This window comes from Haliotis rubra, unplaced genomic scaffold (assembly GCF_003918875.1).
Source record: "Haliotis rubra isolate DU_JTF1 unplaced genomic scaffold, ASM391887v1 Scf1394, whole genome shotgun sequence".
NCBI lineage: Eukaryota > Metazoa > Mollusca > Gastropoda > Lepetellida > Haliotidae > Haliotis > Haliotis rubra.
In genome coordinates, this window is record NW_025765330.1 from 138,853 (window position 1) to 153,634 (window position 14,782).

At 45.1% G+C, this 14,782-nt stretch overlaps 1 protein-coding gene across 1 annotated transcript; it reads left to right on the forward strand.

Annotated features, from left to right (window-relative positions):
* Nucleotides 1-1,178: 1,178 nt before the first annotated feature.
* On the forward strand, nt 1,179-9,746 carry LOC124268602 (protein PIF-like; the record flags this gene model as incomplete). Its single annotated transcript, XM_046703599.1, has 9 exons — nt 1,179-1,299; nt 1,447-1,632; nt 2,451-2,648; nt 3,494-3,550; nt 4,831-5,052; nt 5,325-5,680; nt 5,820-5,928; nt 6,235-6,314; nt 9,543-9,746. Coding segments are annotated over 9 exons (1,371 nt in total), but the record flags the coding sequence as incomplete, so codon positions are not given.
* Between the last annotated feature and the right edge of the window lie 5,036 nt (nt 9,747-14,782).

The following is a 14,782-nucleotide window of genomic DNA, read 5'->3' on the forward strand; positions in this document are numbered from 1 at the left end:
TGCACACCGTCTTCACATCAACACTATTCACTTAAAATATTTTAAATTGGAGAACACGAAACTGCTGTTATGGATATTGTACCATAATAATGGAAAATTTTTTTTTTAAAAAGATAATTAGAGAGAACCTGTAATTCGAACATACGATCAGCACATCCCTTGGCAATTAAGGGCGACAACTCTACACACCGTACATCGACGGCCACTGTTGTAGTTGGTCATCAGAGCGTGAAAGGAGGATGTGATTGTGCAGGATTTACCCATGTTATTGTTCACTCTGTGTCATGATCTGTTTGTTCAAAAATGAAAATCGGAGCCGCCAAGTGAACATACTAAACAACCCATTCATTATATATTCAACCCCACAACCTCATTACTAAGTGTTTAGCGCATGATAAGGCACTTCTCAGAAAAGTCCAGTCACAAACTCTCCGATTACGTCTTGTGGGATTGCTCGTCCAGGTGTACAAAGAGGAAGTAGTTAAATGAGCTACAGATAAGCACCTGTTGACAGCTTTAACTGTTGACAACTAACCCAACCGGTTCTCTACCACAACGTGACAATTTGACCATATGTGGCATGATGGCGTATTTTAACCTCTTTTTCACATATTTTAGTTGCGAAAACAAGGCGAAACCACGAAATAGTTTCACCTCGTCGCACATTGTCGCCCTTTGGTGAAATAACAATGTTATTTAGCACGACAATGGGACAAACAGACATGCGACAAATGGCCGAAATGTCGCGTTGTCTCATTGTTGCGGTTTGGTATAGCGTGACCGTTATTGGTTGTGTTTGCTGGGGCGATAACGGAACAATGTCACTTCTTGGATTGAATAGAATCTCGTTACCAAAAAGGCCCTTAATAACCGTTGCATTATGTGACTGGCCGAACTAGCTACCTGCCCCTTTGGCTGGAGCGGTGTTCATGATATTAACCACTGGTTCGTCTGGCTCAGTCTCGATATTTTACATTCGGCTTAAATATAGGGGAACTATTTCTCAATCACGAACATGTCTTACTCGAGTACACTGACAATTTATGATATTTTGATAAAATCACACTTGGAATTCTGTGTATGAGTGTGTGTGTGTGTGCGTGCGTGCGTGTGCGTATGTGCGCATGCGCGCGTGCCGGCGGGACTTGCCTGTGTACGTCCCTTCTTCTGACTGAATAATCAGAACCATCACTAGGACCAGGACCTGCACCAACCCACCTCCCAGTAACGGTGGACTGGATTGTCAAGGCTCGAACACAGAGACGGTTTCAGAGGCATGCAACGATGGTGGATGTCCAGGTAAGGTTCTATTCAGCTTGACACCATGTATGTAAGACGAAACACATGTACTGAATCATATGAATATTGACGTACACCATCATTAATCAAGGATTATAAACATACGTTTATCTCTTAGACAATGACGCGAAAAATATGTTGTTACAGTGAACGGAAACTGGAGTGAATGGGTGGAAACTTCAACTGCGTGTTCCGTATCTTGTGGAAGGGGATCAAGAACCATCACTAGGACCAGGACCTGCACCAACCCATCTCCCAGTAACGGTGGACTGGATTGTCAAGGCTCGAACACAGAGACGGTTTCAGAGGCATGCAACGATGGTGGATGTCCAGGTAAGGTTCTATTCAGCTTGACACCATGTATGTAAGACGAAACACATGTACTGAATCATATGAATATTGACGTACACCATCATTAATCAAGGATTATAAACATACGTTTATCTTTTAGACAATGACGCGAAAAATATGTTGTTACAGTGAACGGAAACTGGAGTGAATGGGTGGAAACTTCAACTGCGTGTTCCGTATCTTGTGGAAGGGGATCAAGAACCATCACTAGGACCAGGACCTGCACCAACCCACCTCCCAGTAACAGTGGACTGGACTGTCAAGGCTCGAACACAGAGACGGTTTCAGAGGCATGCGACGCTGCTGGCTGTCCAGGTAAGGTTCTATTCAGCTCGAAGTCATCCGTTGAGAGAGTGAATTATGAATAGTTGGTAGCATCTGTGTCATCTGATTATGTGTCATCGAGGCTGGACACAGCTGATGGTGGAAATATATCGGGTCTACCTTGGCACTCCCAACAGGGGAGTACAACAACATCCAAACACACGCTTGTTTGTAATTCAACATTCAGTCTTTCTATATTCAACCTAGCATGTATCTTTAATGTTTAAGGATAGTATTACATCCCTGACCAAAAGTCGTGATCATTAACTTCAGGGATTTTACAAAAGTATATTGTGACGATCTAACCATAACATTTATCCCCAAAGTGAAAGTCATCTATAGTTTAAAATTAACAGATCATGCAAGAACTTATTACTTTCGTGAGCGGTGTGTCTTGTAAGGGGTTAAAAGTGTGGCCATTATCAATCAACGCCAATTAAATTCTCACCTTTTTGAATGTAGCGCTTGTTCCTCAGTTCCAGGTGACCTGTGTGATGGCTGTGTTTATAATAACGGTATCGGGTACATGCCTTACCCCTTGGACTGTTCGAAATACGTACAGTGTTTGGAGAACAATTATTACATCATGCCTTGTTCCCCTGGAACGCTCTGGGATCAGACCCTCCTCAGCTGTCAACTTGCAAGTTCCGTTTCATGCGGTTCCTCATTTCCAGGTAATTTGATGTTCAAGTGCTTGCGCCCCTTAACTGTGTCAGGATCCGCTTACCGTGGATTAGACCCGGTTACGATCCCCACTTTACTGAATATGGAACATCAGAGGCCTGACTCAGTTACGTTCCCCTTACAAAACCCACCCCTTACAAAACCCACCCCTTACAAAACCCACCCGCGCAGTTACACCAAGGTGTCCCTGCAGTTTATTCAGTATCTCACATGCCTGTTACCATATGTGCACGAATCTTGTCCTCTTCTTAGGCCCGTGAAGATCTGGGTTAGAATTGGTTTTCAGGAACCAATGCCTTGCTGAAGAATCTCATGACGATCAGGGGTGTCCGATTTGTCAAGAGTTTACCCTAAAGCAAGGGAGAGTCGTCATGTGGACTTCCTCTTCTATACAAACTTGTTTGGGATGGGTGGGGGTGGGGGTTGGACGGACACTTGAAGATCCGGGTTAGAATATTGATCTTCAGCAACCCATGCTTGTCGTAAGAGGCGACAAACGGGATCGGGTTGTCAGGCTCGCTGACTTGGTTGACACATGTCATCGTTTCCCAATTGCGTAAATTGATGGTGATGATGTTGATCACTGGATTGTCTAGTCCAGACTCGATTATTTACTGACCGCTACCATATAGCTGGAATATTGCTGAGTGTGGCGTTAAACAAAACACAAACAAACAATCAACCTCCTCTTAAAATTACGATAGGCAGTAATCGTGAATGAGAAACGTAATCCATTTGAGGTAGCAAACACAATTTAAGAAATATACTAAATACCTCGACGTAAAGCCATTCTCACCCAAGTCAGATATTCCTGATGTCCACACCATTGTTGTAGCGCCTACAACAGTTGGTTCCATGTGTCGTTGTGACACCGTGGATGTTTCCGTTCCTGGTAAGTATTTCCTCTTGCCAGCTCAGCCAGGAACCTTGGAGTCACATTTGACTCCCAACTAACTATGGAGGCCCACGTCAGCAATATCTCCAGAACTTGCTTTTTCATCCTAAGGAACATCAGTTGTATCAGAAAACACCTTACCACCAGTGCTACTATAACCCTCATTATCTCTCTCGTCATCTCACGTCTTGATTACTGTAACTGCCTCTTGATTAACGCTCCCAAATCTCTGATCAACAGATTTCAGCATGTTCAAAACACAGCCGCAAGAATTGCATCCCTTACCCCCCAGACAGGCACACACCACTCGTTTACTCAAATCTCTTCATTGGCTTCCTGTTCATTTCCGTATCAAGTTCAAGCTCCTGTCCCTGACCTTCCAATGTATCTCCGGATCAGCATCAGTCTATCTCTGCAACCTTCTTCAGACATACCAGCCTGCTCGAACTCTCAGATCCCAGACCAAGTCTCTCCTTGTTGTCCCAAATACAAACACTCTCCGCTACGGTCACAGATCATTTGCATATGCCGCAGCAACTGAGTGGAATAATCTGCCCCAAGAACTCAAAGACTCTCAAACGTTGTCATCCTTTAAATCCTTACTAGAAACTTTCCTCTTCCGCCAAGCTTTCCCTGACTCTTAATATCAAACCATGTTTGTGCGCTTTGAGCATCCTTATGTTTGGAAATAGCGCTATATAAATGCACTATTATTATTATTATTATTATTATTATTTACAATACATATGGATGTTACTCATTTTGACATCTATCAACATTTCAATATTTTAAAATAAGTGTTATAAGCGGTGGTAGACGAGTGGCGAGTGACTATGCTTTTAGCACTATCCCAGCTTCACACATTGTACCCACGTGGGGAATCGAATCCTTGTCTTCGGCGTGACGAGCGAACGCTTAAACCACTAGGCTACCTCACAGTCCCCCACCCAACCCGAAAGAGAGATATATAAAACAAAAGAGTTTCCCCAGACTGAGTAGCTTTTCTAAAAGCGGCATCAAACTAAACACACTCACTCACTCAGTGTGGTCTTTCTTCAGCTATATTTCTGAAGATTCGCTTCCGGAGAAATGATACTCAGTCCGTGGAAAATATTTCTTTTGGTTTATAGTTTTCGCCTTCCCTCTTTCTGGCTGGGTGAGTTTGGCCTGAGGTTACATAATGATATGGATTGTCTCAGGGTGTGCCACGTTCAGACTATAATGATGAACAGCGTGTCGGTGAGGAAGCCACTCTGATGTAGTCTTTCACGTTACAGAGACTACAACAACAACGACAACAACAACAACAGCAGCAGCACCACCACCTACTTCCAAGTGTAGGGAGGTCGCCGGAAACAAGGCTCGTTACGACGAGTTGGTGAGTGGTCACGGTTGGGTGAACAGACTCTGTCCTCCGGGAACCGAGTTCCGTCTTCCGTGTGATTGTGTACTGGCCAAAGTCACTGTAGCACCTGTTGTCCCAACTACACCTGTGCCAGGTGAGTCAATCTGAGAAAACTATTTTCTACAAATATTAAAATCACTCCAGGCAACAACTCACAGTAACTAGTTGAACATGATCACGTGTTCAAGTCCACTATAGTTTGTGTTTATTAAGTTGTCGACTTGTCGAAACCAACCAGTATGACGTCAAAATGCTTTAAATTACCAGTAAACCTGTTAAGTCAACGAATGCAAATTAAGGTATGACATTATCATTTCAAACCCGAATACAGGACAAACACTAGTATATTATGGTATTGCATTACAGCTAATCCGGTGTGCCAACCGGAAGTGTACCTCCCTTGCGACAATGACCTCGAAGACCACTCCGGAAACCACATCCACATACAGAACGAGGGCGTCAACATCACCGACGGCGTTGCCGTCTTCACTCGCGACTCCGGCCTCCGAATTCTGCGTTTCTCCAACGTTGACTTCGGCAGCACCCTTGTAATATCCTTCTTACTTCGGAGGGGTGGACAGAGCAAAAGAGCACAGGCTATCGTCAGCAACGCAGACTGTGGTCGACAGGGGAGCATCTACATCACACAGACATCGTCGACGGTTCAGTTCATTGTATTGAACAAATATACCCAAAAATGTAACATCACGCTGCCATACCAAGTAAGTACACTGCGTTCTTACATTGTAGTAGGTTTTGTTTTACGCCGATTTTAGCATTCTACTATTGTTCAAGGCGGCGTTAAAATCTAAATGTAAAATTGTTCTTTGATTGTGATGGAATGGTATTGTCCTCTTCCAGTTTGTCGCGGGTCCCAGGGGCCGGTCAATGACTGCCTGCAGTCTGACCGTTGACGGGGGTAACATGACAGCCACAGTTGGTGCCAAGACGAGAACCATTTCCTGTCCAGGTAAACTATTTCAATCACAGACAAACCACCAATGTTTCTTATATGTCGATTTCCTTACTGAAAAAGAAGCAACCCAGTAAATCTGAAGCATTCAGTGTGAAACAAAAATGAAAGAAAATAAGAATTAAAAATATAATAAATGTTTTCCAATCAATAATTGTATTATATGATTAAGTAGATTTATCAGAACATACATACTGCTACAAAGTAATTAAAATGCAGTGCAGAATATAATGACTGTGGTAAAACTCCGTGATGATAAGAAACATTGTAATTATCTAATGATCACTTTGTTTTTTGGTCCAGGTGACATTGCCAGGAGTCAGTGCGCCATGCAGGTGGGACGGGGGACAGGCTATGATGACTTTACAGGTGAACTAGACGAGGTGAGGATACAGTCGGCAGCTTGTTTCTTTCACGCAAGGGGCGGTGGGGTAGCCTGGTGCTTAAAGCGATCGCTCGTCACGCCGAAGGCCCGGGTTCGATTCCCCACATGGGGACAATGTGTGAAGTCCATTTCTGGTGTCTTCCGCCGTGATATTTCAGCTGCCCCCCCAAACGTGATATTGCTAGAATGTTGCAAAAGCGGCGTAAACCCAACTCGCTCACTCTTTTCGTAAAGCTCTCAAACAATTTCTTATTCCACACATTAACTTTTAGGGCCGCTTCACAAACCATCCTGGTTGATACTACGCCATAAAATCACTGTACGTCGCCAACAAGCTGGGGCTTACTGGAGGCGTTACTACTTCATATACCATCTCATTGAAACCAGCATGGCAAGTCGTATATTGGGGGGAGTTGTAGGGTAGCCTAATCTTTAAAGCATTCGCTCGTCATACCAAAGACCCGGGTTCCATTCTCCACATGTGTTTACTGTGTGAAGCCCATTTATTATTATTATTTATTATTATTATTGGATATTTATATAGCGCACATATCCACGCAACTAGTGCTAGTTTGAAAAAAAAATACCAGCGCCTTGAGCATGCACCAGTTGCGTGGATATGTGCGCTATATAAATATACTATAATAATAATAATAATGCTCAAGGCGCTGGTAATTTTTCCCTCGATCATTGGATGTCAATCTCAGCGGCACATCGTATTATCAATCTCAACCCTCTGGGGAGTATACAACTCTTGCTGCCACTAGGCGCACCGAGTTATTGTTGCTTTCTCATCCTAACGAGGTACCCATTCACAGCTGGGTGGACTGGGACACATAGTCACAGTACTTTGTCCAAGTTTACTGCACGTTGCTGTACCCGCAACTAGGTGTTTGTACGTATTCATGTGGCCACCATCTGGTCATATACCAACGGATTCGTGGATTCTTTTAATTGCGCAGGGCTGTGTACTGTACACTGGGGGTTGTGACAACACTGAAAGAGTCTTCACACAAAGTTGACTCTAAGGTTTTCACAGGTCACAGGTGGGCTCGATCCCGGCTCCTCAATCTCGCTGGATCATAAGCCTGGCGCCTTAGCCAGCTCGCCCACCGCGACCCGCATTTCTGGTGATATTGCTGGATTATTGCTAAAAGCGGCGCATACTCACTTATGCATTGGTAACAGACACCACAAATAGAATAGCTGGAGAACGTGTTTTCTGAGTTGATCAAATGACATCTCCTAGGAGAGTGCAAGTCTAATGGCAGTACCGTGTTCAAAGATGTACATTTTTCACTGAAAACTAATGAAGAGTGATTTTAGTGATAAATAGAATCTCACCCTCGTGTCTTCTGATATCAAATATATCAACACTCGTTGATAAAAATAAACAATATCCTCGGTTATTTGTAACTTTATCAACTTGTAGTGATATATTTGATATCAAAAGACACTCGGGTGAGATTCTTTATATATTTTTGATAATTGTGGTTTGATCTCGCTTTTTCCATTCCGACATACAATTGATGAGTAGGTAGACCCCTTGACCCTCCGTTTGACAGACATAAAAATATCTTCACAAAACAGTCGATGATAGGAATAGAAGCGTAAAAAATAGTACCCATTTGTAGTTGTTGTTGTAGTAGTGAAGTAGGAGACGTTGTAGTAGTAGTAGTAGTAGTAGTAGTAGTAGTAGTAGTAGTAGTAGTAGTAGTAGTAGTAGTAGTAGTAGCAGCAGCAGCAGTGAGGTGAGGTGAGGTGAGGTGAAATTGGGTTTAATGTCGTGCTTGAGAATATTTCGCTCATATGACGACGTGCATGCGTGTGGTCCTGTGCTCAAAGCTCAGGTCACAAATCGGTGAAGTTAAGCAGCGTCGAGCTCGGAGAGTCCTTGGATGGGTGACCATGTTTGGCAGTTTGACTCCTGAGAGTTTCTAGGACTTGAGTCCTGCCCCACAACGAAGCACAAGTGACACATGTGGTCTCACCTTAGGCAAGTGAGTTTGTTCAAAATTGTCTCTGTTCACCCAGCAGGAAAATGGGTACCCGGTTGAAAAAGTCATATGACTATAACCTTCTAGCGCCTAACAGGCAGCTTGGGTTATCCGGGGTAATAATGTGCTGTGCCTTGATTGTTAGCGCTATCAGCATATCTAGTGTGGAGTTTGGCGCTATATAAATGGACACATTATTATTATTATGATGATGATGATGATGATGATGATGATGATGTATGTGCGGCTGCTTGTACTAGCCCAGACTGAAGCTGGTTATATAGTGCTAGCCCACAGAGATACCATACCGCAGTGAAGCATGAATGCCCCACTCAGACACATTATACTGACCCCGAGCCGACCAGTCCTTGTTGTACCCATTAATGCCGAGCACCAGGCAGGGACCAACAAGTACCATATTTTAACGTCTTTTGGTATGACGCGGTCGGGGATCGAACCCGCGACCTTCCACTCTCCGGGCGGACGCTCTAACCACTACACCACGGAGGCGCAGTACGAGACGTAGTGGTAGTAGAAGTAGCAGCAGTAGTAGTAGTATTAGTAGTAGTAGTAGTAGTAGGTAGTAGTAGTAGTAGTAGTAGTAGTGGTGGTAGTAGTAGTAGTAGTAGTAGTAGTAGTAGTAGTAGTAGCAGCAGCAGTAGTAGTAGCAGTAGTGGTGGTGGTAGTATTAGTAGTTGTAGTAGTAGTAGTAGTGGTAGTAGTAGTAGTAGTAGTAGCAGTAGTAGTATTGGTAGTAGTAGTAGTGGTGGTAGTAGTAGTAGTAGTTGTAGTAGTTGTAGTAGTAGTAGTAGTATTGGTAGTAGTAGTAGTAGTAGTAGTAGTGGTGGTAGTATTAGTAGCAGCAGCAGCAGCAGTAGTAGTAGTGGTGGTGGTGGTGGTGGTGGTAGTAGTAGTAGTAGTAGCAGCAGCAGTAGTAGTAGTAGTAGTAGTAGTAGTAGTAGTAGTAGTAGTAGTAGTAGTAGTAACGGCAGCTGCAGTAGTAGTAGTAACAGCAGCAGCAGTAGTAACAGAAGTGGTAGTGGCAGCAGTAGTAGCAGTAGTAGTTAGAGGAGGGAGAGTACGGGGATAGGACCAGTAACTACAGTTGCCACCCTGAAACACATAAACACACTAATATACAATGAAAGATACATCATTCACTAGACAGTGTATATGTACATACGCCTGGCTGTATAATCCACTAGATTATATGTTCTCTTTCTTCACAGTTCACCGTGTCCATGTGCCGCTCTGATATCGTGCTGACCTAGTTGCGACACTTCGACACTTCAACATTTCGACACTTCAGCATTTCGAACCCAACGCGCTTTCAACACAAGCTTGCCAGAAATAGCCTTTATTACAAGCATTTTTATATAAGTAAAAAATAAATTATGAAATATGAGTGTGTGTGAAACTCCAGGAACCTTTTGTATTGAGGTTATACCATTTACTCCGGATGTGACGATAATGGTTCCCTCGAAGGATGTGACTGAGTGGTCGGTTCTGTGAATGTGATCTGTGAAAGATGCTGATTATGATGTATTTGATCAATAAAATGCTCTGCAAATATGCTTGTGTCTTTGGAATGTTCTCGAGCACGCACGCACGCACAAACACACACAGACACACAAAGAAAAACCCCACAAAAGACAACACACACACAAGACAACAAACGCACAGACATACATTACATGATTTAAGTAAAAGATACTGATTATGATGTAATTGATCAATAAAGTGTTATGCAAATAAATGTGTCGTTGAAATGTACTCTTTCTCTTTCTCTTTCTCTTTCTCTCTCTCTCTCTCTCTCTCTCTCTCTCTCTCTCTCTCTCTCTCACTCACTCTCTCACTCTCTCACTCTCACACACACACACTCACACTCACACTCACACTCTCACACATTTGAAGCTGAACGTCTATAGGGCGCTCTTGTTGATCGTTCACTCATTTGTCCGTGACCCAACGATTCGGTATATACAGTATTCAGTATTACCTCGGATAACACAGAAGAACGGCCATGGGTGTACATAGTGCTCAGCATCGGTGTGGGTCATTGGAAACGAAACGTCCCGCAAGGGAAGCAAGTTCAAGCAACTCTACATGATAAGGATCAACCACAGTTCTGGCACTCGGCCTCTTAACGAGAGCAGTCTGCGATGAACGGCCGCTGTGGCACCCCATATGGTCCTGTGGCACTCTCCAGATGTATGGACAGTGGATAGATGTTATTTTATTTTATTTTTATTATTATAGGATATTTATATAGCGCACATATCCACACGCTCAAGGCGATGGTATTTGGATGTCAATCTCAACGGCACATCGTATTAGCAATCTCAACTCATTGGGGAGTATACAACTGTTGCAGCCACTAGGCGCACCGAGTTATTGTGGCTTTCTCATCCTAACGAGGTACCCATTCACAGCTGGGTGGACTGGGACACATAGTCACAGTACTTTGTCCAAGTTCGCTGCACGTTGCTGTACCCGCAACTAGGTGTTTGCACGTATTCACGTGGCCACCATCTGGTCATATACCAACGGATTCGTGGGTTCTTTAAAGTGCACAGGGTTGTCAGGGACACATGAGGATAGATGAAGAATGAGGACTAGATGCATAGACACATGAGGATAGACGTATGGACGCAGGAGGATAGATGTATGGACACATGAGGATAGGTGTATGGACGCATGAGGATAGGTGTATGGACACATGAGGATAGGTGTATGGACACATGAGGATAGGTGTATGGACACATGAGGATAGGTGTATGGACGCATGAGGATAGACGTATGGACGCATGAGGATAGGTGTATGGACGCATGAGGATAGGTGTATGGACGCATGAGGATAGGTGTATGGACGCATGAGGATAGGTGTATGGACGCATGAGGATAGATGTATGGACGCATGAGGATAGGTGTATGGACGCATGAGGATAGGTGTATGGACGCATGAGGATAGACGTATGGACGCATGAGGATAGGTGTATGGACGCATGAGGATAGGTGTATGGACGCATGAGGATAGGTGTATGGACACATGAGGATAGGTGTATGGACGCATGAGGATAGGTGTATGGACGCATGAGGATAGGTGTATGGACGCATGAGGATAGACGTATGGACGCATGAGGATAGGTGTATGGACGCATGAGGATAGGTGTATGGACGCATGAGGATAGACGTATGGACGCATGAGGATAGGTGTATGGACGCATGAGGATAGACGTATGGACGCATGAGGATAGGTGTATGGACGCATGAGGATAGACGTATGGACGCATGAGGATAGGTGTATGGACGCATGAGGATAGACGTATGGACGCATGAGGATAGGTGTATGGACGCATGAGGATAGGTGTATGGACGCATGAGGATAGGTGTATGGACGCATGAGGATAGACGTATGGACGCATGAGGATAGACGTATGGACGCATGAGGATAGGTGTATGGACGCATGAGGATAGACGTATGGACGCATGAGGATAGGTGTATGGACGCATGAGGATAGATATATGGATGTATGTGGATAGATTCTCGACCTATCAGGATAGTTGTATAAAAACACCAATAAGCAGATGAGAATAAATGTTTACCTATTAAAAAGTTGGTTTCGCCCAACATTCTTCCCTGGTCCCCATGTGGAATCTCGTTACAATCAATACAGAAGAGTCTTCTCCATCATTTATATGACGATCACAGATAACGCCATTCTACGTGAACACATAGAACTGCCTTCAAGGGTCAGAATACACTGACGTCATCACCATCTTGTTTCGAACGTTCAAGCAAAACGCCCTGGTCGAGGACACTATGGCATGTTTGTATCCATGACTACACTACTAATGTCAGTACCCAGAAGGCTGAATCAGTTTCGATGTGAACGATGTATGTTGACTGTCATATCTTCTGTAGCGATGTGAGACCGAAGACACAGTCGTGTGTGGCGGAGTCATAGGTGCCTTCAGTCTCACGACGAGCTTCATCGTGAGGGTCAACTGCCGCGTAATCTACTTCACGACCGCTACCGTCAGTACCAGAGTACGTCTACTGGACGCTCAGTTTCTCGGACTACCAGTTCTAAGTCTTCATTCATACGGTCGGTTTCATCTGTTCCACGAACATCAAGTAACACTTTATGTCTTAGATAGCTTCCACCAAGATTAAAGTACAGAATCATATTACCACATTCACAGGTTTCACCATTCACTTGCCCTGAGAATCGCTTCCATCACCATGTACGTCCGTAATGAGACCAAACATCCAGTGGGCTTCAGTGTTTCAAGATTCGTCAACCTCAGAATCGCTATCACGTGTGTTGGCCTGTTATGCTACTATCAGTGTGTATCACAAAGACTTTCGCGTCCAAAACGAGTACCAGTCAGTTCCAGATATAGCCCAATGGCGTGCCTAGCCCAATGCTTTCTCCGAAAGGGATGCAAATATGCCACAAAATCGAAACTGTGCCGCATTTTTGAACATGTCCCTCGCAATCCCTCGCCCAAGATATGGAGTGCCTGTGCTGACATAGCCTTCCCAAGGCAAATCCTACCGAGTGTAAGTATACTTGCATGTTTTGGACAGCAGTGTTGTACCTCACAAATTGAATGGGGAGCTTTAATACATATATTGTCACATACCTGACAGGTTATGTTTTAACTGAACATAAACTAACTCATTTCTTTTAGAAAATGGCTGGAGCATGCGCAGACCATCACTGTGGGAAGCTGGAATATTGCCAGCCGAAGACGTCGGGAGGATATACGTGTGTGTCAGGTAGGGAGGATATATGTGTTTGTTTCAGGTTTGGATGATGTATAAGTGTGTGTGTCAGGTAGGGAGGATGTGTGTGTGTGTGTGTGTGTGTGTGTGTGTGTGTGTGTGTGTGTGTGTGTGTGTGTGTGTGTGTGTGTAGGTGTGTGTGGTGTGTGTGTGTGTGTGTGTGTGTGTGTGGTGTCAGGTCCAGGGTGGTGTGTGTGTGTGTGTCAGGTGGGAGGGTGTGTGTGTGTGTCAGGTGGTGTAGATGTGGTGGAGAATTGGGATGTGTGTGTGTGTGTGTGTGTGTGTGTGTGTGTCAGGTGGGAGGTGTGTGTGTGTGTGTGTGTGTGTGTGTGTGTGTCAGGTGGGGAGGATGTGTGTGTGTGTCAGTGTTGGAGGATGTGTGTGATGTGTGTGTGTGTGTGTGTGTGTGTCCAGGTGTGTGAGGGTGTGTGTGTGTGTGTGCCAGGTGGGAGGAGTGTGTGTGTGTCAGGTGGGGAGTATGTGTGTGTGTGTGTGTGTGTGTCAGGTGGGGAGGATGTGTGTGTGTGTGTGTGTCAGGTGTGAGTGTGTGTGTGTGGATGTGTGTGTGTCAGGTAGGGATGTGTGTGTGGATGTAGAGGACGTATGTGTGTGTGGGAGGGAGTGTGTGTGCCAGGTGTGGTGCCAGGTGAGATATATGTGTGTGTGTGTGTCAGGTGGGGAGGATGTGTGTGTGTGTGTGTGTGTGTGTGTGTGTGTCAGGTTGGAGGATGTGTGTGTCAGGTGGGAAGTTGTGTGTGTGTGTGTGTGTGTGTGTGTGTCCAGGTGGGGTGTGTGTGTGTGTGTCAGTGTGTGTCCAGGTGGGAGGAGGTGTGTGTGTGTGTGTCAAGTGTGTGTGTGTGTCAGGTGGGGAGGATGTGTGTGTGTGTGTGTCAGGTGGGGAGGATGTGTGTGTGTGTGTGTGTGTGTGTGTGTGTCTCCAGCATTGACAGGAGAGGATAATGTGTATGTGTGTGTGTGTGTGTGGAGAGGATGTGTGTGTGTGTGTGTGTGTGTGTGTGTGTCAGGTGGGGAGGACGCAAGTGTGTGTGTGTCAGGTGGGAGGGCGTAAGTGTGTGTGTCAGGTGGGGAGGGCGTAAGTGTGTGTGTGTCAGGTGGAGAGAGGGTGTGTATCAGTGTGCCAGGTGTGGTGTCTAAGGTGTGGAGGACGTAAAGTGTGTGTGTCAGGTGGGGAGGCGTAGGTGTGTGTGTCAGGTTAAGTATGTGTCAGGTGTGGAGGGGAGGTGCCGTAGGGCGTGTGTGTGTGTGTGTGTGCCAGGTGTACCAGGGGAGGGCGTAAGTGTATTTATTGCCAAGTGTGTGTGTGCCAGGTGTGGGAGCGGCATGGAGGAGTGTGTGTGCCAGGTGTGGAGGGGTATGTGTGTGTCCCAGGTGTGGAGGGCGTAATGTGTGTGTGCCAGGTGTGGAGGGCGTATGTGTGTGTGCCAGGTGGGGAGGGCGTATGTGTGTGTGCCAGGTGTGGGAGGGCGTAAGTGTGTGTTCCAGGTGGGGAATTGAATTTAATTGAAAGTCGAACTGAGACATTACATCCGTCGAAAAGCATAAACGTAATATTTCCACCAATGATGTTAGCCGACTGAAGCAACTGCAAACCAAGAAACGGGGTGCTACGGAGTAGTTTACTGTAGGAGGCTGTACGAGACGATGACAACTGACATG